Source organism: Epinephelus lanceolatus, chromosome 12 (assembly GCF_041903045.1).
Source record: "Epinephelus lanceolatus isolate andai-2023 chromosome 12, ASM4190304v1, whole genome shotgun sequence".
NCBI lineage: Eukaryota > Metazoa > Chordata > Actinopteri > Perciformes > Serranidae > Epinephelus > Epinephelus lanceolatus.
Genome location: NC_135745.1, coordinates 12,125,696 through 12,151,633, shown reverse-complemented (window position 1 = coordinate 12,151,633; position 25,938 = coordinate 12,125,696). Strand labels below are relative to the sequence as shown.

At 39.9% G+C, this 25,938-nt stretch overlaps 2 protein-coding genes across 5 annotated transcripts in view; both read left to right on the top strand.

The window, feature by feature from the left end:
• Window positions 1-763: 763 nt before the first annotated feature.
• Window positions 764-1,890, top strand: LOC117272236 (tripartite motif-containing protein 29-like). The gene is given in 2 exon segments (XM_078172960.1): window positions 764-1,711; window positions 1,713-1,890. Coding segments are annotated over 2 exon segments (987 nt in total). The 5' UTR covers window positions 764-767; the 3' UTR covers window positions 1,756-1,890.
• A 3,150-nt stretch (window positions 1,891-5,040) lies between these two features.
• Window positions 5,041-25,938, top strand: part of zmynd11 (zinc finger, MYND-type containing 11) — a 34,920-nt gene continuing 14,022 nt past the window's right edge. For 2 of the 4 annotated variants that reach the window (XM_033649838.2, XM_033649834.2), the window contains exons 1-5: window positions 5,041-5,245; window positions 9,873-10,008; window positions 14,162-14,321; window positions 17,582-17,605; window positions 25,227-25,388. In XM_033649838.2, the coding sequence (XP_033505729.1) occupies window positions 9,878-10,008; window positions 14,162-14,321; window positions 17,582-17,605; window positions 25,227-25,388 (477 nt within the window). In that variant the 5' untranslated portion in view covers window positions 5,041-5,245; window positions 9,873-9,877. The remainder of the gene's footprint in view (window positions 5,246-9,872; window positions 10,009-14,161; window positions 14,322-17,581; window positions 17,606-25,226; window positions 25,389-25,938) is intronic. The other 2 variants (XM_033649837.2, XM_033649839.2) reach the window with 2 other exon arrangements.

The window sequence follows — 25,938 nt, the reverse complement described above, 5'->3', positions numbered from 1 at the left end:
ACAGAGCGACATTCCTGCCTTGAACAGGCTGCGTTAAAAGGCCTTGAGACTCTGTGTTCGATTCACTGGAGGTTGATCAAAAGGTTGGTCTGTACATTAAATATGGGGAATTGAAATTTTAAATTGTATATTACATTTTTTCCACTCAATCCAGATATCCAGTAACAAATTTCAGTATAGCAATTTGTCAGCCTCTGTTGATGACAGACAGGGTTGTCCTCATGGGAAGAAAGAAGGAGTTTTCTCCTGGAGAGTTGTTCATTTAAACATAGAAATGAGTGAAAGTTCTTCAGAAGGGCTTAGGAAATTGAACAACGATAGGAAGCAACCTTTTTTGTTCTTTATATCTCCATTAACTTGGCTAGAAAATTTGAAAAGTATGAATAAAATTAAATGCCTAACTGTTGTGAGCTGCATGTCAAAGCTTGAAGTTCAACTATTCTTACTGCACTTTGTAAATGACAGTTAACACAACCTGCTTCTTCTTCTGGAATGCATTAAAGTCTGTTCTCTTTATCTCCTGCTCTCAAAAACTGCAAGCTCCACCCCATCAAGATATTTTCCTGTTCCCTCCCCTTCACAGATCTACAGGTATAAGGATAGGTGAAAACATCATGGTGCAGATTGTGGGAGCTAATAAACCTCATTCACTGTCGCAAGTGAGCGAGAGCAGGAGGAGCAGAGATCTGTTGTCCTTCAGAGCGGGGACATTGTTTCTGTTGAAAAAAAGTGAAGCTGTCTGACAGTCATAATCACTGTGCAGTGAAATGGCACAGCAAGGAAATCAGGTGGACCGGGAAACAATTACGTGTCCCATCTGTCTGGATCTACTGAAGGTTCCGGTGGCTACTCCCTGTGGACACAGCTACTGCATGAACTGTATTAAAACTCACTGGGATGGAGAGGACAAAAAGGAAATCCACAGCTGCCCTCAGTGCAGGCAGACCTTCACACCGAGGCCTGTCCTGCTGAAAAACACCATGTTAGCAGTTTTAGTGGAGGAACTGAAGAAGACTGGACTCCAAGCTGCTCCTGCTGATCACTGCTATGCTGGACCTGAAGATGTGGCCTGTGATGTCTGCACTGGGAGAAAACTGAAAGCTCTCAAGTCCTGTCTGGTGTGTGTCGTCTCTTACTGTGAGCAGCACCTTCAGCCTCATTATGATGTAGCTCAGTTAAAGAAACACAAGCTGGTGGACCCCTCCAACAAGCTCCAGGAGAAGATCTGCTCTCGTCATGATGAGGTGATGAAGATGTTCTGCCGTACTGATCAGCAGTGTATCTGTTATCTCTGCTCTGTGGATGAACATAAAGGCCACGACACAGTCTCAGCTGCAGCAGAGAGGACTGAGAGGCAGAGAGAGCTGGAGGTGAGTCGACAAAACATCCAGCAGAGAATCCAGGACAGAGAGAAAGATGTGAAGCTGCTTCAGCAGGAGGTGGAGGCTATCAGTCGCTCTGCTGATAAAGCAGTGGAGGACAGTGAGAAGATCTTCGCTGACCTGATCCATCTCATGGAGAAAAGACGTTCTGATGTGAAGCAGCAGGTCAGATCCCAGCAGGAAACTGAAGTGAGTCGAGTCAAAGAGCTTGAGGAGAAGCTGCAGCAGGAGATCACTGAGCTGAAGAGGAAAGACGCTGAGCTGATGAAGCTCTCACACACAGAGGATCACACCCAGTTTCTACACAACTACTCCTCACTGTCACCACTCAGTGAATCTACAGAATCATCCAGCATCAATATCTGTCCTCTGAGGTACTTTGAGGATGTGACAGCGGCTGTGTCAGAGCTCAGAGATAAACTACAGGATGTTCTGAGAGAGAAATGGACAATCATCTCACAGACAGTGACTGATGTGGATGTTTTACTGTCACAACCAGAGCCCAAGAGCAGAGCTGGATTCTTAAAATATTCACATGAAGTCACACTGGATTTAAACACAGCAAACACATATCTGTCATTACATGAGGGGGGCAGAAATGCAACAGCAATGAGGAAAAACAAGCAGTCTTATTCTAGTCACCCAGACAGATTCACTGAATGTTGGCAGGTCCTGAGTAGAGAGAGTCTGACTGGACGTTGTTACTGGGAGGTGGAGTGGAGAGGAGGAGGAGTTGATGTAGCAGTCGCATACAAGAATATCAGCAGAGCAGGTTACTCAATTGAATGTAGATTTGGAAAGAATAACAAATCGTGGGCATTAGATTGGGACAAAACAGGTTATAAGCTTTGGTACAACAGCATCAGCACTCCTGTCTCAGGTCCTCAGTCCTCCAGAGTAGGAGTGTTCCTGGATCACAGTGCAGGTATTCTGTCCTTCTACAGCGTCTCTGAAACCATGACTCTCCTCCACAGAGTCCAGACCACATTCACTCAGCCTCTCTATGCTGGACTTTGGCTTAATTCAAATGGAACCACTGTTGCGTTCTGCAAACTCAAATAAACAGCAGTCAATGAGGAGACAATGGGTTAAACTCTGTGTTCTATGTCTTGAACTTATTTTGTATTCATAATTGTTGCAGTGAGCTGATTATTGAAGCATTTCTTTACTACACAGAGATCAGATGTCAATCAAATATTGTGGGTGGTACTTGGACTTAACTTCCCAGATAAGATATTATATTGTAGCTTACTATAAAAACTGTAATGATCTAGATTGTAATCAATAAGAGGATAATTCATTAGTTTTGTGTACTATACATTGCTCAGATTCTGGTCTGATTATGTGGATGAAGTGAATCTGTATATGAAATCACTGAACAAGAGTCATTTAACAAACTTTACTGGTGGGATGTGAAAACAAACTGAAGGTTTACATGATGAATAAACAAACATAAACAAAGTATTTTCCTCTTGTTGTCATTTGAGGGTACTGTATAAAGCTGAAGGAGAAAATATGAAACTTGTACAAGAGTATAACTGAAGCAGTTTTCCTCCTGAAACCCCAAAAAGTAGAAGCATTTGCCATTCAGTCTCTGTCCTTTCAGCTTTCCTCATCATCATGATGCAGCATCATTGTTACTGTAAACAAACTAAACTTTTATTAGTGTAAAAATCATATATATTTAAATCTCTATACTGTTGTTGTTTGAAGCTGCCAAAGGCTCAGTTAGGTTTTTCCTGTTCATTCTGTAGTGAACATCACAGCAGGTTAACAACTGAAATGTGAAAACTGATACACAACACAAGAGGGCGCCTTCATCCTGCTTACCAGGCCTCAGATATGCTACAGTCAGTTAAGGTTTTGCTCTGCCCTTATTACACAAAAATTAATCTCCTGTGTTTGACATTTTTAAATAGTGTTTTCATTCTTTTCACTAAATTTAGCTTGTACTTCCAGTTAGTAAAGTTCAGGTTCACTACATTGTGTCTAGGTCACGTGAGTAGGTTGTTTTAATGTTGATGCTTTTGAGTTAATAAACACTAATCACTAAAACATTAAAAAAAATCCTGATGTGATGAGAAGGTAACTGCTACAGTAGGTTAAGTTTATTTGTTGGGACAGAATTCAAAGTATATTAATACATTTTCCAGATTCATCCAGTCACTCAAGTCTCCAGCAGTGTTAAATAATCTGGTGCATTCAGGTCGTGTGAGATTCAGTGTTGCAACACTCACTTAATTTATTTGTATAAATGTATCTAACATTAAACACACACCTTGAAAACTCTTAAAGGACTTTATCATATAATATTGTTTCATTGTATTTCATTACATTACTGGTGTTTAATTGCCTTCACAGCAAATTCATTTCTCTGTTTTATCATCTACTGTATTTGAGTTATTGTTAACAATAGATAATGATTAAAACTAATTACAGGATATGTCAGTAATTCTGAAAACCGGAGTTTTTGTTCAGAAACAAAAAGTGCAGATTTTAATCAGCTCTATAGTAATGTGTAAAAAACAGTCTTATTCTAGTCACCCAGACAGATTCACTGAATGGTGTCAGGTCCTGGGTAAAGAGAGTCTGACTGAACGTTGTTACTGGGAGGTGGAGTGGAGAGGAGTAGGAGTGGATGTTGCAGTCGCATACAAGAATATCAGCAGATCAGGGAGTTTGACTGAATGTGGATTTGGACTGAATGACAAATGTTGGGCATTAAGATGTGACAAACACAGTTATGTGTTTTTGTACAATGGCGTCCAAACTCCTGTCTCAGGTCCTCAGTCCTCCAAAGCAGGAGTGTACCTGGATCACAGTGCAGGTATTCTGTCCTTCTACAGCGTCTCTGAAACCATGACTCTCCTCCACAGAGTCCAGACCACATTCACTCAGCCTCTCTACGCTGGACTTTGGTTTCGTTACAATTATGGAGACTCTGCTGAGTTTTGTAAACTCACATAAACAGAGGTCTTTGGGTGGGCAGCTGGTTAATTTCTGTGTTGTAACTCTGAAACTTACTTTGTCCTCTAGCCTATTTTGTTGCTGAGAGCTTATTGTTATGGCATTTCTTCACTGTACAGGGGTCACCTGTCAATCAAACATTGAGGGGGGCACTTTGCCATCTTCTCATCTTGTAACTGCTTGGGCTTCTTTATCATAATCATTTTACAAATGGGTATTGTGGTGTATTTAAGGTGTATTAACAGACTGAATGTCTACATAACCAATATTTTATTTCCAACAGTGAACAAAGTATGTATCAGTCACCTGTATCAATATAGGCTAATCTGATGGAGAAAATGTGAAAATGATATGATAGTATAATTAAGACAGTTTTCCTCCTGAAAAACTACAGAGTACTTGTTTAGCAGACGAGCATTTGTCAGACAGTACTGTTTATATTTTACTATATAAAATATTAATAGCAAACTATAATCAGTACAGTCTGTGTGTATTTGTACATAGCAGATAAATATGTGTACGTCCATTTTGTTGCTGTGACTTTGCTTCTTCTTGTATGTGTACATACCACTAAAGTTGGCCATTAAAGCTGATTCTGATGAAACTGACTTTGACGTGTGAAATCGCCGGACTGCCCCTTTAATTATCCCGGGTACTACGTGCAGTAAGTCGGATTCCACCACTAGAGTTCTCCCTCTGGTTCAGCGGCTCCGCTCGGCTCTGTTGGCGCTGTCTGTGTTTACCTCCCAGCCCAGCGCTGCTGTACTGTGGCCAGCTGGACACAAACCACCATCCACAGCCTCAACTAGCCCGAAAAATACTAATGTAAGCTGCCTCGCGTTCAGTCCTTTGCGGATTTCCTGCAGCAGCTGTGTGTGAGCGACACCGTAGCAAAGGTAAGTTTGATTTTTATTCTGATGAAAATGGCACACGCTCGCAGACAACACTGCGGCTAGCTCGCTAGCCAGCGACCAGCACCGTTAGCTTAGCTGCCTTTCCTATCCCGTGATGGAGGATTGTGAACATGGCGCCCTCCAAAACAAACGAGTAGGTAGCTAGTTAGCCGACTGTGTGTCGCTGTTTTGTGACGGCGGATATAGCTCCAGGTGTACCCGAAATAGTACTCGCCTGTCGCTCTGAAAGTGATTAACGTTATTTCCTCGGTTCGCTGACAAGTTGGCTAGCTAAGGTTTACCTACCAACCAGCTACGATTAGCTACGTAACAGTTTACTAGCATCGCTAACAAAAATTAACACACCACGACAGTCTGTCTGCCAGCCTACCATTAATTTTAGGTGCTTGTTCGGGGGTTTCTGTTATCATTCATTATACAAGCAATGTAAATTGTGTGGTTTACGTTATTTAGTGGAAATGAAAATTGTTATTTTGTGTTGACAAGCTTGAGGGTTGTGCGTTAGCTAGCCTGCTAGCAGCTATATTCAGCGTCTTGAATGGCAATGCCCGTGGCCTTCCACGGCTAACCCTCTTTGTTGCCACATCTATGAGTGGTGTTTAATGTGGCATTCAATTACGAGATTTGTTGTTGAGTTTTGATTCACAGTTTGATGACTCGGATGATCTTTCACAGAACGGTCCATTTGGTCTCCTCATATCAGTGTCAATATGGTTGCTAATAACTGGCTAACGGTAAATGGTGCTTACATATTAGGACAGCACTGCTTCCCTCATACCTGTGTAGTTGATTTAATTGATATCATGGCTAACAGGGATGGTTGTTGCAGTGGATTCACGTTTGGAGGAGCTGTCAGGTTTCCCTAAAAGGGAACAACAGCGTTGTGTATGCTCATTGTTTACCCTGGGAGTCACGAAACCCTCTCAACCTGTGCTGGCTGTCATCTAATTGGCCTCTGGTGTCGCACACCTTGTCTAATTGATTGGGGAGCACACTGGCGTCGGCCTGTCATCATGTAGTAGTGTGGGCTCTCTGGAGGCAGAGGTGCAGGCTGGCAGCGGTTTGCCAGGCAGACGTGGATGACTGTGTTGTGTACATGCCAGCCCATCAGACGCATATGAAGTAGGGAGAGCCGTAGTGGCCATGCTGCCTTGGCATCATGGTACAGGTGGCCCTCCTTCACACCTACTGCACTTGACACAGAATAGGGGAGATCACATTTCTCACTGTCACCTTACTGCTCCCAGTCCCTCTAATGTCCCCTCTGATGTCTAGGTCGATTTCCTTCTCCCTCTTGCCCTGCCAACCAAGAGTGTTGTGAGGTTTTAAACCAAGATGGGTGAAAAATGGTTGCCAATTTTCAAAGTGACATGATGGTAAAAATCCCCTTTTACCCCCTGGAGACAGTATTGTTGCATTCACTCTGAAAGTTAGAGGCAAAACATTTTCTCATGTGAAATAAATATTTACTTTTGTGCAGTATTTCTTCCAGAGTTGTGTTCTTTTCGAGCACTCTGTTTCAGCTAATACTTTGGGAAATTACTGAAGCAAGGTACAATTAGATTTTTATTCAATAAAAAAATCTATTAGATAATTTAGTCACATTTTAAAGGAATCCAGATGGTGATAATGACTGCTTTTGGTGAGCCTGACTAGCAACTGTAATAATAAATGCATCAGGCTGATATTTGTGTACTTAAGCCCAGGCCCAGATCTCATCTCTAACAGTCTGAAACAGAGCAGATATCTAAAATACTGTGCATAAAGAGGTGATTATATTAGACACTATCTCAGCTTAAGAAACCTCCTCTTTGACCACGACCAAAATATGAACCATTATATTTCTAGACAATATATTTTACTTGCTTGCTACAACTGACCACATGATTTGTGTAGATATTAGCTTAATTTGCATTTATTTTTCAATTATTTGGTGATTTTTATCAGCACCACATTCGTTTATTTATTTATTAATTTTTTACATGTTTTTCTTTCACCTTAAACCACAGTTCACACACTCATGAGAAAAGTGTGAAGATGAACATCCTCTGTCAACAACTGTCACATCCTCTTCTACCACAAAGTGCACTAAAGCCAAAGCGTTCTCCTTCATATAAAAATGCTTCAAGCATCATTATGGTTAGCTTTTGGCTGCGATTTATGAAAGTGACATCTTAAGTTTCATGGATGGTTAAGAGGAGGACCGCGTAAAATTGGATTTGAAGATATTTGGGGAAGGCCAGGCTTGTGCACCGAAGTAAAGAGGCAGCTAGTATTATTCAGAACCTTTTGAAGGTCTCTAACAGTTTTCCTTGTCATATTCCCTCCGATATTTTCTGAGCATCCAACGGCACTACAGTATTTGTTTTAATGTTCACATGTCACTGAGGGAAAAGGCCTGAGGTATTACGAATGTCCTCCTAATGACAACAAGGCATGATATTCATTTGTCCGATATGTAGGCTAGTTATTGCTTTTCAGAAGGATTAGGACTTACATATATGAATTTTAAAAAGTGGTGCTTTGATAGGACGTAATGCTAAATTTATGTCTGCAGTACAAAGTTCATAGCTTTAGTTTCAGTGACATCAAATACCTAGCATGCGAAGAGTGATCACAACAACTTTTATTCAAAGCATGTTTAAACTACTGTGACTGTATGTAGTTCTGAAACAAATGACCTTGGCACAAATATCCCAAACATATTTTTAGCGGTTTGCTTCACAAACTTGAAAAAAATGATTCAGTTATCGCTCATCTTAAAAATTATTAAGTAAAAGGATGTGTAATACAAGTAGCCACTTGACATTCACAGGGTTCCTACGCAAGTATGGAAAGTATGGAAAAGTAAGGAAATAAATTTGATCAATTTCCAGGTATTAAAAAGTATGGAAAATGAAAAATAAAGTATGGAAAAATATTTATGTTTTCAGACTATTATCACTGTTCTAAAATACTGTTTTCTAAAATAGAAAATTAGGTATTTCTAAAAATAATTTAATCAATCCGGATCATGTTTTATGCCAAGCCAAGCACAGTTTGTGTGAGAGCAAACGTCTCAGAAAACATACCTCCCCTTTTACCTGATTGACAAGTGGTATGTCCAGTCCGCTGCCCCATGACCCTCCTCCAGCCCCCCAGGTATCAAGTTTTACTCCAACACTGCACCTTCGACAAGAAGACAAGTTTCACATGGTTCACAATGGGTAGATGCAAGTTTTTGGATGGATGGCTTGACAATACCATATATAAATACTGGTTGGCCAAGGATTCCCAATTCACACACAGATCTAGATGCAAGCTTTGTGTGAAATCGTTTGACATCGCCAACATGGGGGAGAAGGCGACTCTGAGCCACATGAAAGGAAAAAACACTGACGTCTCGTTACTGCATTACTTGCACACAGAGTCCAACCTTTTTGCCACAGCCCAGACATTGAACTTACCTGAGTTTTTATTTGCATGCCTATTAAGAATAATCAAATATGATGTGAAATATGATACACTGATATATTTACTCAGATGTCGCATATTCTCTGAGGAAAAAAAAACAAAAACGCAGAGAAGTCTGGAAATTAGGGTATGGAAAAGTATGGAATTTTGAAATTCCAAATGTGTAGGAATCCTGCATTCAATCAGCATAGGAACCATAATAGCAACTAAATAAACTGAGAAGGGAAATGTGAAAAGGCAATCAGTCAGCGTAGCCATCCAGATTCCCTTTATGTCCTTTACTCATATTTGTATGGTACTTTAAATATTACAGAGACAATAAATGTAGTTTGGCTCCTAATTTGAAACTTTAAGGCTAACAGAATGGATTTTAAAGCATTATGATTTATGAATCTTCTCTGAATGTAAGGTTAAATCAAACAGCCACATTTTAATGGTTGGGACATTTTATTTTCTTACAGTTTTTATCAGTTGTAATGAGGAGGATGGATGAAGAGTTTCCGAGTGAGTTTTACCTTTGATTCAGATTATTCAAGGATGATCAGTGAAGGCTGAAGTGTTTTGTCTCAGACGCTTAGAGCTCAATTAGGATAATGAGTTTGGGAGTTTTTATTTTGAGAAAGCCTTCCTCAGCAAGTCTGGACAGATACTCTTTGTTTGCATTGTGTTGCTATTGTCATGTTGTTTAAATGACTGTTTATCATACTCGTGTGATATCGTGTCATATTGATGTATGTGTGCTTTTAATTTGATAAGCAGATTTTCTTTAAAATCTGACGTTAAGAATGCAATGTACAACTGTATGGAAGTATATTAAGCACATTTTTGTTTCTTTTTTTTCACTATTATGACCATTGATTGCAACACAAAGAACCACGATTTGATTATTAACGTGATTATTTCAGAGGTATAAGACTTTTTGCTGTTCAGCATTGCTGATTAGTATTATGTACTGTCTTTGGCAGAGCAGTGAGATACACAAAGAAACACTATTACTACTGTTACCATCACTATAAGCAGCACCACTGGTGTCCCTAAATTGGTAGTTCTGTTAATATGAACTGTGCAGCCTCTCGTTTTATTTTTGGTACGACAATCTAAACATAGTTTTTATTTACAGAACAAAAGCAAATACGCATTTCTTTGTTTCCCACAGTTGTGATGAATAAGGAAATCATGTCACGCGTGGTGAAGAAGAGGCAGGCGGACCCTAAGGTGGTTCAGTATGTGTGGGCGGCCATCGAGGTCGTCCGCAACCAGAAACAGATTGCAAACATGGACAGGATCTCCAAGTAAGTTAATCAGATAAGACAGACATGATGATGTGTATCTTTCATGGAATGTGTGAACATTGTCCTTTGACCAAAGTTCACACCATTCTGTTAAAGGCTACTTGTAAGGATTAGTTCAATCAGGCCACGCAGGCTGCTCTGATTTCATCTGCTGAGATTTCAAAATATGTGTCCCTTGAGTGTTGTTTAACCAGCCCAGTACAGATGAGGCTGAAGATTTTTTAGGATTTTGTTTGTAGTGTTCACAGCACTGAGGAGGGACATTTGAAAAAGTCAACGGCCATGTGTTCTTTCAGAAACAACGTCCAGGTTACACTGGATAGTCCACAGACCTCAGAGACAGTTGTCACTGTGACATTTTTGTTGTACAACATAAAGTGACGAGACGTAGATAAGAGTGAGAGGGGTAATGGACTTTTGAGGTATTTCAGGGTGTGAGTAAATGGAATGTGTCTTGGCCCACTTATACACAAGGATGTACATTTTTTGAGACTTTAAAGGTGAAAATGCAATGCCTTTTAGTGAGGAATTTTGTCTGGAGGGGATCTTTAATCTATAAAAAACATTTATGGTTTGGCCTGCTTATGTGTCATCAAGCAAGGTATTACCTAACAGCTGCCTATTGAAAGGGTTTTAGGTGATTCAGACCAGCACAGTGATGACCTTAGGTGAGAAAAACAGCTCCACACATGAACATGCCATCACTTGAACCTACTATATGTGGACATGTTGTGTTACATGAATCATTTCTCAGGCTTTTTATGTTACTACGCAGGGTGACTGGTGTCTGCAGAGCTCTGAAAAATAGCTACTGTGAAATCAAATATCTATACTCAGGGCAAGGGTTGGGTATTGTTTGGGTTTTTTGATACTTGCTTAAAGATACTTTAAGAATACAACCAAAGCCTGAAGGATGTCTGAACCGGTAGTTTTAAACAAATAAAGCACAAAACGATGGTCAGTGATGTTAAAGAACAGGGATTTTTTAAATTGCAAAGTGAAATTGAAACTTCAAATTGAATAATACAATAACTCTTAAAAAATATACTGAAAGATATAAATATGAATCAATAAAAAATACTGATTTCACTCGCTAACTTCGGAGCTGACCCCCTTAACTTTAATCAGCAGGTAGAAAATAAGACATGATAACTTCTGTTGGGTCTTGAGAAGCTGTAGCATTTATTCACTGACAAATTGCCAAAACGGTACTCGCATTGTTCTGCTACACTCAACTTCATATTCTCTGCTGCGGTCATTGCAGCCTCACTGTCTCGTGTCACCATTAAACACACGTACACCTACACACACACACTCTCTTCTTCCCTCTCTTGACCACACACTCGCTACGCGCTGAAGGAAGACAGAGAAATCTGCTTTGAGATTCGGTCCAGTAGGAACCGGTGCTGTAAGAAATGGTGTCATATTAGCCACTGTTTACATTGCTAGTCTATTGATATATATTTTAAATAATCAAATAATAATTTAGTTTATGAAATGACAGGAAGTAGTGAAAAAATGCTATATGATATTACATTTACAATGACATGAAACCCAGAAAAGCAGCAAAATCACACATTTGAGACGCTGGAACCTGAGAAAATTGTTGTTGTTTTTTGTTTGATAAACAATTTAAGCCATTAATCAATCATCAGAATAGTTGCTGATTAATTTTCTGTCAAACAACTAATTGATTAATTCACTTAGTGTGTGGTATTGTTGTTAATATGTGTGTATTGGTACAAGCAGCAAAGGTAAGTCTTGGATGTGCTGTTGAGCTCTGTTTGCATTCGGTGCCACACCAGGAAGTGATCAATATTAAGACTGACAGATGTTGGAGTTTTGGTATTCTCCAGTGGCTATTCACTTAAATCAGCCTATGGCCCCCCTCCCCCATGTAGAAACTGGCCCTAGAGTACCTACAGCGGGTTTGGTTCATGATGCTCTAAACATCATTCTTTTATCCATGGAGTGAATCTTACATTGTTCAAACAATGAAAATCGATGATAAATCATCCGCGGCATCGCTGATCAGTCGTTCCTTTCACTCGGCGGATGGAGCAGAGACTAAATGAACACTTAGCACATCTCATACAGCAAGTTGGCGAGCACCTTGGAGTTGGCTGCCTGCCAAATCAATACCCGGCAGCGAGCGGCTGTTGTCATGGCAACAGTAAGCAGCAGCATGCAACGGATAGCCCCAGCTCCCCCCCCCCCCCAACACACACACACACACACACACACACACACACACACACCTCCAACCTATCCAGTCACAGTGTAGTTAAATTCCACCCTAACGGGCTTTGTGTCCAAGAGGGTGATGACTTTGGTTTTGTGGAAATAGAGGAGACTAAAGTCAGCAAGGCAGCAGCGAATAATTAACCGCTCTCTCTCACATGATGAAAATGCAATTTCCTGGTACGGCAGGGTCACAGCCACAGCAGTCGGACTGTTTACAACCAATTAGTTAATCATTAACCAAGCTAATTGTTAATTTGCAAAACCTGATAACCAAATGTATAATTCATAGAATGTTTGACTTTTGATTATTTTTTTTTAGTAAACATTTTATAGTCAGTTGATAAGAGCTGGAGTAACCAAGGATAAAAAAAAGTATGCATTAAATATGAAGGAGTTAGAGAAAAAAACACAAACAGTGTGAATTTTCTCATTTTGCTAAATTTCTCTCATGTGTATTAGACCTAAGTAAGTTTGGGTTTATTTTTATGGAAATAAATAAGTAGAAGCACACTGGATTGGTTTAGTAATCCTCAAAATAATGTCATCCAGCAACAACTAGACACGCATTAGCAATATGGAAGTGATTAGACTATTGACAGAAAGTGAACTGGCAACTAACATTTGTCAGTCATAGGAACTCTTACAGTTTTTTAAGCATAAAAATGGCAAACTTCCAACGGTTCCAGCTTCTCAAATGTAAGCATTTGCTGGTTTTCTTTGTCTTACGTGATAGTGAACTACATATCTTTGAGTTTGCGCTATTTGTCAGACAAAACAAGCAGTACGAATATTTCGTTTTTGGCTCTGTGATTGCATTATTTAATATTATCTTGCATTTTATCACAAAATAATAGATTTGATAAAATAACCATTTGTTTCAGTCAATTTTCTAATGTTTATTTTTGTACTCATAAACTAAGAGGAGGCCAGAATGGGTTGATAGTTAAAGTCCGGTGTTCTTAAATTTTCTATATGAACTAACAACATAAGACAATCATAAGTAAAGTTGTAATTTAAGTATTGGTCAACCCAACTCAGAAACTTTGCTTTTATTAAACAATACCAAATGCATTTTTTACTCAGTCAGAGCTCACAGCGACATGTTGCCAAAACAGCAACAACACATTTCGCTTGTTTGATCACATTCTAAACAACTGATTAATTGATCGTTGATTAATCATTATCATCCCTAATAACTCCAGAATAAAACAGAGTGAAAGATATAGGTTGAAATCTCAGTCGTATACAGTGGAGAGCTCATCTTTTATTTATTCTGGGAGCCTGGCGGAGTCTAGTCAGTACCTTGGTTTTAATATCTTTGCTTTAAGTAATCTGGTCTGACTTGTGTTCACCTCACAGACATACTATAGGCCTCTCCATTTTAACTCAGGAGTAAATACAGGCTCAACCTGATTCCCCACTGACATATTCTGTTCGTTGGCTGTCTGCCACAGTAGAGGATACATGACCTTGCTGAAAGAGGTTCACTGCCAGTCAGCAGGCAGCTGCAGGAATCAAGCGGACTGTTATTTGAAATGGTGGGATGCATTAGAGGAGGAAATAGACGAGAAAGACTGTCTCTGTAATTTCAAATTACACGTATCTCTAATTTGTGTCTTGGGTAGTATGAATATAATTGATTGAGGGTTGGGGTATTGTTGGGGGAATATTGCAAATCTGAGAGGCGAGTAATTTTCAAACCATTGAAAATACATGCTCTCTAACTGATGATCATGTATATGGTCATAAGAGATGGTTTCAAGGATGTGAAGCCATCTTGAGCAACAATTTGAAATTTTAATTTTTATCACAGCAGCACTAATCCAAGTTCTTCTTAGGTCTGTGCCGAGGAAAATATGGCTGCCATACGCACATAGCTCAAGTACTTCTCAACCCTTTACCTGCCTAGGTACCTGAGCCGTGTGTTTGGCATGCACCCTAAGGAGACTGCCAGACAGCTGAGCTTGGCAGTGAAGGACGGCTTGGTGGTGGAGACCCTGACTGTTGGTTGCAAGGGCTCCAAGGCCGGCATCGAGCAGGAAGGATACTGGCTGCCCGGGGATGAGATGGTAAGTCCAGTATCAGTTTATCTGGTTCCTAACACAAGCAACAGTAAATCCTTTTTCTAGATTCTCTGTTATTGGTTTTCAAAAGCAAGCAAATGTGTCCATGTCTCTCTGTCGGTGTATTCACATTGTGAGCAACATTTTTGAAGTAATCACTGGAGGTCCAACATTTCACAAAGAGCTGAACATTGGAAGTAAACTTGTTTAATGACAACTAAATAACTTTTCTTTCACCGTTTTTATGATGTAGTTTGAGCTGACAAAAAGAAATAGAATTTTAGCCAATCAGTTTGACAGGTCTTTAAAACATTTATTAGAAAGATTTTTTTCATGATTGGTTAACCTGCTGAGTATTGTTCTTGATTGATTGATCACTAGCAGGGCTTGACGCTAACTTTTTTCCCAAGGAGCACATGTGCTCCTAAGTTGAAAAAGTAAGGAGCGCACAAAGTACTTTAGGGGCACAATGTAAATTGATCAAATAATGTGTTTTCCGTAATAAACGTGATGCAAATAGACATTTACAAGAAAAATTATGTAATGAATTTGTATACAAAATGTACAGAAAGGTAAAATCATCAAGTTTTGAAAAAGTTGACCTATTGCAATTTAATTTTGTCTTTAATATTATTATCTTATATATATTATCTTTGCAATATGATTATCTTATATAATGTTATTACTATCCTAAAACATTCTCCAGGTCCTCTGAAACTCTGCAGGACTTAAGCCCACCGTGGGGTATGGCGCAGAGGACAGGATTTGGGGGAGTACAGGCTCGTTCAGGAGCTACAGCTCCATGGTGACCGCTTCCGGGTCTACTTCAGGCTCATCTCTGCTATTTGACGCGGAGCGCCGAGGTGCGTCACAGCGCGCAGACGCCGCAACATGCGCCCTCTCGCGCGCCGCTCAGCTCTGCAGCAGAGCAGTGCGCACTTGCGCCGTGGTAGCACATACACAATGAATGGGTTCGTCGGCGGAGGTTTGCGCTTTGCGCGCTCTGTGTGAAAAAGGCTTTATTTCCACCCTGCCCAGCAGCGGCACCGTGGCAAACGGTCCCTAAAGGCCTCTACACATGATCAGCTGTAAAACCGCTTTGCGCTGGCTGTCCCATTGTTTGTCTATGGAGAGGGCAGCAACGCCTGACAAGGCGGCACCGCTACCCTTGGTGTCGCGCACTGCTCTGATTTTCCGCCCGAGCGCTGCGCTCAGAGTTGAAATTATTTGAACTACGGGGAGAACGGAGCAGGCTTCCCCGGAGATCCACCGCTTAACCCGGTCAATCTCCTCCACACTTTGACTTATTTCCACGCTGCTGACAGTGGGACTTAAGCCCTTTTCACACAGAGCGCACAAAGCGCAGACCTCCGCCGACGAACCCATTCATTGTGTATGTGCTACCGCGGCGCAAGAGCACATTGTGCCGACAGTGGCTTGGAAAACCGCCCATAACCGTGTCACACGGGGAAGAGGGAAGGCGGCTGGAGTTCCTCCAACATTTGTGGTTAGATTATCATATTTTTTTATTGACAAAAATATAGGCTGCTTCGGCTGATTTTTTTATTTGCACATGTGCCCCTAAATATTTTTTACAGTTCGCACACATCTATTTTTAGTCGCAAATGCAAGTGAAACACTCGCACTGTCGAGCCCTGACTAGTTTGGTCTAATAAAACTAGATTATAAAATCAGAAAACAGTGAAAAATGGTCATCACAGTTTCCTAGAACCCAGTGTGATATCTTTTCTTTCTTTTTTTGACCAACAGTCCAAAACCCAAAGCTGGAATATGAATTATTAAAATGAAATTGATATCTTGATATTGATATCTTGCATGAAAGATTGATATAAAAAGCTCTTAAAATAATAGATCAACTAATTGTTGGCAGCTCCTTCAGGGATTATAATAATTCTAAATAGATATAAACCTTGTAGAATGGCTGCATGTGTCACTGTCATCTATGGGTGTGTCAGTATTTTTTTCTCTGGTTTAGACTGATTTTAGATTAGTGCTTCAGTTTATAATGGAGCTATGTCCCTATATGTCAATTGAAGAAGAAAAAAAGTGAAAATATACTCAGAACGACAAAGATCAGAGCAGCAATAAACAGACCATTTGGCTAATAAAGAAAAACTAGCCTGTTTGGTAACACATTTTCAGTGATGAAGTTGCCACATGAGCCCCATTTGATACAAGCACACAGATTCTGTCAGGTTATAGCCACCCATCTGTCAAGTTGCTCGCAGTGTGAACACCGTGTTAACAGAGTCACAGCACACAGACATTACAGCGAGCAAATATTTACAGTGATCAAGCATGATGAAGAAGGACTCGGTGGAGAAATAAGAGCCAGACAGAAGAGGTGTTTAAGTTCCAGAAGAAGAGTGATATTTTGTCCAAATCAAGGACTTAGTTCTGTGTGTATATGAAAATGCACACCATTAAATATGTATCATCTTTTGACGCTCAGGCAGCCCTCTGCTGTGCAGCATCATGATATTAATATTTTACCTTATTTCATGTCAAGTCCTTGTTTTCATTTTCTCTTATTTCCCTTGTTGGTTTACAATGTAGCGACGCTTTCACTTGTCTCTGTCACAGTAGCACTGTCATTTCACAGTGTATCAGTGCTACCTGGGGGAGCATCCTCATGCCTTTCACCATTTGTAATGCAAAGAGCACTTAATGGATTACTATGAAAGTGCCATTAACATGCATTTGGTGGCTGCTTTAATCCCGGTGCTTTTTTCACCAGGGTGCTAACACCCTGGCAGTATCTGTTATACTTTACCCATTCAACTATAACATAAGCATTACCAGTGAGCTGTAAGAAAGAAAGATCATGCAGGAAAAACAAAAATAACTGTTGTAATTTCTATCAGAATAGTTGTAATATATAAAGAAACTAATCTGCTTTTCTTGGTGCTAACACAAATTAGTTAGTGGTTTTAATTTTGACATGCTCATGTGCAAAACATGGAGCAGTTATATTGAATGAAACTACATTTTATAGATCAAATATTTGCATCAAAGGTTATTTATTACAGTTGCAGGCCAGAAGGAGTAGTTATGGACATTGTGGAAAGAAACAAGCAAGATTGGGGAATTTAATTGTTGTGGGGTCCATGTGTACAAAATAATTATATTATTGGAGACAAAAATAATCTCTCTCACAACATGACACTGTCCAATGTCCAGCGGAGCTCAGGTCGTTTAGCAGCAGGACTTTTAAACACTACTCTCTGAATCACTTGCAATCACAGGAGCCGAAAGCCGAGGGAAGCAAGGTAAGGACTGCATTGTTATTTTCAAATTCAGGGTTTGTTCCCTCATTTGATCCCCTCATTCTCTCCCCCCCCTCTCAACTAACATTCATTCTGTGAGAAATCGGTTCTGCCAAATGCAGTGCTGTCAGGGATTTGAGTGAATCTTTTTTTATGCAGGTTGCAGTAAGTCTAAACGGCATATTGTAATGTTCTGGTAAGCGTAAAAGTTGTAGGCTATATTAAAATTAGACGGAAAACCTTCTGTGCCAGTGGCAAGAAATTCAGTCTTCTCGCACTATGTAATGCTTGTGACTGAGTCTGCTCGCTGCACCTTAAACGAAATTATCACACAAGGTGAGAGCTGAAAACATATCAGGTTTCCGTTTGGAATTTGCCTACAGTGCATTATGTTAAACACACTGCCAGACGCTACTTGCTGTCATTCAGCTCTGCTGTAAAAAGCTTCATGAAAGTCCATTGCAGCTCTGTTTCTACGGAAGTGAACAGTGATCTTGCTGAAATATGTGCTCGCTACTTATCTACTGATGTGCCGTTGCTTGGTTAAAAACAAAAACACTCACTTGGGATAGCTCAAAGCCGTATCTGGTTCTCAGCAGTTAGACGCTGCCAACCAGAGTCAAATATCAAGTGTAAATATCAGCTTAAACACTAAACAGTGTTTGTTAATTGAATCATGTAAGATGACAAGCAATGCTAGCATAGCCGCAGGTTGGTAGCAAGCATCTGTGCGTTTGTAGTATTTTGGTCTTGGTAGTTGTAGTTCTCCTCAGGGGGTGGGGGTGGGGGGGTGGGTGGGGGGGGGGGGGGGGGGGGTGTTCTGCCGTGTTCTTAACTTCTGTCTGGCATGCATTTTTTTCTTCATTTTTAATTAATGAAACAGGGTGGAGGCGGGGGGAGGGATGTGTGGTTGTGGTTTATGTGGTTGTACTCTTTAGTTTTTTTCGTGCCTGCTGCTAGTAACACAGCCAACTGGCTCTTTTAGGTTAGCAATTACTTGGTGGACACAGTTTGAATGTGAGACACAGAGGCAGCTTTTCCTCTACAGGTGCCTGGATTCAATCCAGCTGGCATGTGCTGTGTCCTTGTTTTAACCTCAGGGATATTTACTCCTTAAACTGATAACCACAATGTTTCAACACTTATCATAACATTTAACTAGAGACCGTCTTGCGATGGGATCACTCCAGCTGCAATGCCAATCTGCATCTTAAAACAGATGTGGGCCAGGGGTGTAAAGTGTGGGGCGGGCCAGTGGTCTCTTTCCTACTTCTTACCCCCTACTTGTGGCGCCTTTGCTCGAACACCTATCTTTGCGCTTGGCCTTTACTGTGATCTCTACTACAAACTTGTCAAGTTTTGTGACTGCACCTTGCATGTTTGACACGCTGTCTTGTTGACAAAATCTGTCCACAGGCAGACAGACGGATATATAAACACCTTGCAAAGTACTCAAAAGGGTCTTTGTGGTAGTTCCTGTTAAAGTAGGTTTCTCACCACATTTTGCCATGATGATACACATAAACACACACACATAAAAATAGCACAGTCTAACTCTTAAAAACAAGTTTTTGAATGCACTGCCTCAAGTCAGATTGGATTAAATCCAGGTTTGCTCAAATTAATTGCCTTTATCTGTGAATCCATAACCTAAATTTAGCATATTTGATAGTGTGAATTTCATAGTTTAATAGTTTGAAAGTTTGGTGGTTAAACTAACTTGAATTGGCGCACTTGTGATGCATGATAATGAACGTGATATGATGTGTTGATGCACTTTGACAGTAACCATTTATACACTGTAAAAGAGCGCCCAAATACACGTTATGTCATTTGATTTACTAACCCACTATTTTGACAAAGAGTAGTGAACTTACTGATTCAAAAGCTGTTGTCATCTTTATACTGTCCTTGGTGATTTTACTTTGTTTTTAAACCTTTTTTCTGGATGCTCTACAAGGGTCTAAATGGATGATGCTCTCAGATGAATTTGTTTTTGTCATTGTGTGAGAACACTGTTAGTAATATTACTGAACGCAGGGTCTCCCGGGGAGTTTCATAATGGAGGTTGGCCACTTCGCTTGAATCAATGACCACCTCCACTAACATTAGAGATAATTTTTACAGTCATGAAATAAAATATTACCCATGGGGAAGAGGAATAGAGACACTGTTTCACACAGTTAATGCTGTGTATTTAACGTGTGTGGTTTATCATCTTGGTTAAACCATTTCCTGAAGGAAATCCTGAAATAGAGGTGGGCTCCATGCTGAAACATGCAGTGAGACGATATAGATGTATACTTTTTTTTCTGCTGTTAGTTATTTATAAACTGTTTTTTTTTTTTACATTATAACAATACAAGCCATGTTTCATATCGCTCAAGAGGACCGTTTCATGGCGGTATTTGACTAATTTGAATTTTGCATTACAGTAATGAAGTGCCTTGAAGTACAGTGCTTTGATTTGAGTTCATTTTCTTAATAAGCCAATACCAGACATTTATATCAGGCTATTCAATCCATCTGCAATTATTCCTTTAATTTCTAAAATTTGTTTTATTAACAATACACATTGATTTTTATTTATTTGTAATTCCTTAAAGTAGTAGTATGCGATATTCAGAGCAAATCTATGATTTAGAGTTTTATTCAGGTTGTGTGTACAGCGTTCTCAATATGGAGGTGACTGAGTTGGCAGCTGGCAGCTAATGGTTCTAACAACAGCAACAGTACTGAGAGAGGCAGCAGTGTTTACAAGTGGGCATGGGCGTTGCGCTTCTCTGAAGATGTCGTGGGTTGGGGTGGCGTTATTAGTGGTGACCACCAAATTAATGCAGTGCGGAGTGGCATCAATTAGCTAGCCAGTGGGATACATACACAGGGACTTACATAGACGCACCGCTGGCTCGTTTACCACAACAACGAACGGAGAAGCTCAGACTATAACAAACACACACACACACACACAGTGTGACTTCATTCTCTTCTCAGTATGCCATTACTACCCTACATCTTTACATAACAAATACTTGATTGCTGCTCTGTTACTACTCTGTGTATTGTATACAGGTCCTTTAAACCGTGGTAGAGAATTTTATCCATGTTATTCACGCCTACCCTCGAGTGGTATGTAGCACTCAGCTCTTAACCTTGTTCGTGCAAAGCATGTAATACACAGAAAAAAATAAATATTAACAGATTTGAGGATAATTATGCACCCTCTTAATTTTGTGGCAGTTGCACTTCTGTAAGTAATATGTTGTTGGTAATACATCTCATTTGACATGAGCATCAACAGGGGGAGGTGTGAACACTAGCCAAAATCTTGAAATGCAGTCAAGAATTTACTGTCTGAAAATAGTTTTTATGAGATAAAAACCAGTGGAAAACTTGGTTAAGCTTAAAGAAGTGCATACTCGGTTACAGGGCAGTGTCAGATTTATGTGGATCTGTCAGACTACATGTGATGCAGTTTACCTCTAATAACAGAAGGAGGTGGAGATGAATCCTGGGGTTTGTGTGTAGGTCGCTAGAAAGCATGCCCACCCTGCTGCTCAGCCTCTCTCGGCTCTCTGGCATGTCCCAGCTTGAGACGGACAGTGCAGAGCTGTTAACCAGAGTAGGAAAGCAGTGGGAAAGATGGCTTAAGGCAGCCAACCCTCTGGCTGCGCAGCTCCTCCTCTATCACCATCCAAGTCCCTGCCCTTGTTGGCAGCTTTTAGTTGAGGCCCATTTCTCCCTCCAAAACACACAGAGGTATTTAACGGATGTTTAGAGAAGTGATTTGAACCCCAAAGCAGATTCTCTGGCTTTGTTTTCAAGTTTTTTTTCCTGATTTTGCTGGTAAGGGCTTTGGTTTAAATCAGTTTTATCAGAATGTCTGATATTTGCATGACATTATTTTAACAAGCATTATGTTGCTGTAATGATATCTGATTTTGATCAGGCCCAGTCCTCTCCACACTCCTGTAGAAACTCACTTTGCTGTGGAACCACAGACGCTGTGTCTAGGCTCAGAGAGCTGCAGCTTTTGAAGTCAGCCACTTGTCTTTCATCAGACAGCCCAACAATAGGGAAGTGCCTCTTGACATTCGACAGAACACGAGGACCATTTCTATATTGTCAAGTGTTTGTGTGGGTGAAGAGTCTGTTACGCTCTAAAAAGTAGAAGTCCCTTTGAGGAATCTGTGGATGGATTTTCTGTGTGTATTCACACCTAGATGAGCTTTAATTGTGAACTCTGGAGAAGTTTCTCTCCTTCAGTTCTGATTATCTGAGAATATGTGGACACAGTGGTTGCACTTAACAAAGACTACTTTGTTCCCAGTTGAACCTTTTGAAGTGGGGATGTGATCTGACCATTATGATAAAAAAATATATTGATTTATTAGAGTAGGGTGCAACAAATGATCACTTACCTTACAACGTATAAAGATGATATATATGCAATATATAGAGATGCAGTCCCAAATTCGATCGACAAATAAATTGATTGATCTTAAGAATCTTTACTAGCATCCCATGGGTGGTAAAAGTTTAAAGAATATTTGATTCTCGTGAGGTATGGGCTAGGCAATATACTGATATTACATCAGTTTGGGACTACATATCGTCTTGGATTGTGGATATCATAATATGGTGTTGTCTCGTCTTGGTTTTAAAGGCTGCATTACGGTAGAGTGGTTTAATTGCCTGAACTTACCAGGCTGTTCTAGCTGTTCTATGATTTGCCTTTAGCCACTTAGTTATCACATCCACATTACTGATTATTATTTATTAAAAATCCAATTGTGTAAATATTTTGTAAAAGCACCAATAGTCAACTCTGCAATATTGTTGCAATACTCATATAGAGGTATTTGGTCAAAAATAACTCGATATTTGATTTTCTCTACATCGCCCAGTTGTAGGTGAGGTATCAGACAGTTTAAGATTATCCCTTAACAGAGCCCCCAATGAACCTCTGGATTTCAGAGTGTGGAGTGCTTACTCCTGGCAGGCCCTGCTTCTGATCAGGGCGTTTTGTCTCGTAGCGACACAGTAGGGTGGTTGTCAGAGCTGTCCTCAATCCTTTTGTCCTCATGACTATTTATGGTTGTGTTTGGGCTCGTTTCAGCCCTACACTTCCGACAGAGGGGCTTTAAATCTGTATTTTGCTTCTGCAGTGTACGTTCTTGTTAAAGTCTTCTGCTTATCAGGGTTATTTTGGAAAACACTTTCCTGGTAGGATGTTCTTTTGTCATCAAAACCACCATGTTGAGCAACCTCTTATCAGTGAGAATTCCTCAGAAAGTTCTAAACCCGATCGTCACTGTAATTATAAGCTAAATCTAGTGTGCTTCCTCCAGCCTACAGCACATGAACACATGGAGAAAAGATCAAAAAAGAGACTTTTTTTTTCTTCAGGTTTAATTTAGCAGAACTCAGTCACGACTTTCCTGCTCTCCCCTACTAAGTCAGTCCAGACTGTGAGTGGGAGTAGTTGGACTCTTGACAGACTGATAAGTAGTTGAATTTTTAGCGGTTCATACTTCCCGTCTCTGTGCCCTTCACTTGAACCCCTCATGGAAACTACTACTGCATCATGTATGCATTGGCATTCAGGAATGCATTAAATAAGTTGTCAGATTTGTTGTCAGATTTGCCTCGTTCCTTCCAGCCATGAACACAAACACACAGATAATTTGATATTAAACTTTAAATTATCACAGAATAAGGCAGTTTATGACCTTTTTTTATTAAGAACATTACAATATGCAATGTATACCTTTTTACAGTGATATAAAGTACAGCACCTGAGTTTTGGTGCTAATACCTTTTATGATACTAAAATTCCCAGCTTTGATAAATATAACAGATTTTTTTCCCCTGAAGAGTTCCAGAACCAAAGTTCTCAGATGGAAAAGGTTGTGCACCTGTACAAGATTTTTGCTGTAGTCTGAATTTTTGTTTGAATCAAGAACTATCTGATTAAAGACTACAAATCTGACCTGGTATTCAGAACCATTGTTTGCTATTGGGCAGATTTTGATACATGCTGCTTTAGACTAGTTGTTCGATCAGAGAAGTCATTCTTAAGACTCTTACGCACACTGGGCTCACATGTGTATTGAGTAAAATTGTGAAAATACACTATTCCCCATTTTTGGGGGGGACCGTCTGGAACTCCTATGGACCCCAGGTTGAGATCCACTGCTTTAGACACAATTGTGGTATGTACAAAAAAAGTATTGGAAGTTTGATACCCAGCCCTAAGGCAAACCAATAACTATCTAATAAGAGGCACCAGACATTTCATTTGAATAAACAAAGCGCTGCTTGGTGAAACGCACATCAGTTTTATGTAGGTGAGACAAACCCTCAGCCCCTTTTTTTTTTTTTTTTTTTAAAGAATGGTTCAAACCTGTGTGTAGTTGTATAAAAACTACATGTACTTGATACACCGGAGTGTGGTACATGCACAAACTTGTCAACAATACACATAACTGCTTTTTTATGTAGTTAATGGATTCTGGGTATAAGTCAGTGATCCCCCCCCCCTTTTCCCTGTGACACTCAATCATTACATACTTTTTAAAACTTGATTTATTCCGGAAAGGATTCAAAAGATGTTTTTTTTAATCGGAGTGAAGTTTGGCAATAATACAATTCTACATATTCACACTTGGGGGCAACTCTGTACAACAGGTTTATTTTTTTCTATTGGCACTCAGCAGCTCCACAAGCAGAAAAAAAGGTCTCTTGCTGAAAAGTGTATTTTTATAGAAGGGTGGAATTTTTTTTTCTCATCCATTTTTCCACCTACATCTTCTCAGCAGGTTCACAATTTTAATTGGCGACCTTGTGGCACAATGCCATGAACTCAATGCTGTCACCAACTGCTGTTGCTAAGGCCAGCGTGACTTTTCTAAATTAGCTTTACAAAAAAGTCACCTCAGTTTCTTTACTCTTCCTTCATTGAGTACTGTTACGACAGGTTTATTTCCATATTCACCTTCAGGAGGAAGGTAGAATTTCTAAAAGAAATATTTTGATTTTTTTCATGGAGCATATAATATAATATATTTTTAAACTATTATTATTAAATTTGCATTTAGAGTGCCTCATGTAGAATTTCATTGAAATGGTGTATATTGCAGTTTCTAGGGAAATACACTGAGTATGCCTAGATGTAACCAGATCTGGAATTACTTAGTCACCCTAGCTGGAATTTATTAACTCTTATTTTCTATGCAGTGCCGGGATTTGTTGGTGCATTTTTAAACTGTAGCAACTAAAAAGTAGTGACACTTTTTGTATACCTTGCGGCCACTTTTAACAGGATTCCAGTCAATATTCTTTTTTATTCAGCTTACAAAGTGGAATACAAATTATACAAATGCAAAACAAATTCAGTTACAGGCATCTAGATGTTTTTTTTCCCTTTTGCTTCATCGAGTGAGGAGGTCGAGTTCAGTGGTGTGGGATCGAATTTGAATCACCCTGACACCCAGGAGTCCAATCAGAGCCAGTTTTAATTCAGGATGGAAGATGAAGAAGGTTGTTTGCCCCCCCCGCTGTGGTTTGCAGGTTGGAGGGGGGGGTCACCCAAACTCTGTGTTCTGCTGTGTCTTGCCTGCAGGAGTGGGAGGCAGAGAGCCACGACTGGTACTGCTTTGAGTGTCACCTACCGGGCGATGTCCTTGCATGTGACAACTGCTTCCGGGTTTACCACCTCAAATGTCTGTCAGAGGACTTCAAGCCCAGAGATGGAGGGTCCCACTGGCAGTGTGTCGTCTGCAGGGTAGGTGGTCACACAGGGAGTGTGTACAAACACTCTTTAATGGCTATTATGTATGGTTTTACTTCAGAGGGCAGTTTAAGGATTTGGAATAGGGTTTAGAGGGAGAAGGTAATCAAGTCAGTAATTATGTTTTAAACAAAAGCTGGCACCTTTCATAAGGTGATGTAATGAAAAAAAAACAAGTGATATAATTTAAGCCGCAGACTCTCTAAGTGATTTTGGATATAAAATGTGCTTCTACAAGTTATGATCTTTCATCCTTCCACACTGTGATACTGGAAATCTTTGTTACTCTCATATGTAATAAAATGTAATTTCTTTAATAATCCAGTGTCGACAGAGACAAACAAGTCAGGTTTGTCCTGCAGAAATCTTCCTGACTCAACTGCATTTCTTTTAATCTCTCTCCCAATTAAAGGTTTATTTTCACAACATTCAAGAAATTAGTTTATTGCAGAAACATAAAATGTGTTAGTAGTGTCAATATTTGCCATTTAAACTAATGTTGGTGTAGCCAGAAAGCCAATAACTACCTGTTGGTTTCACTGCA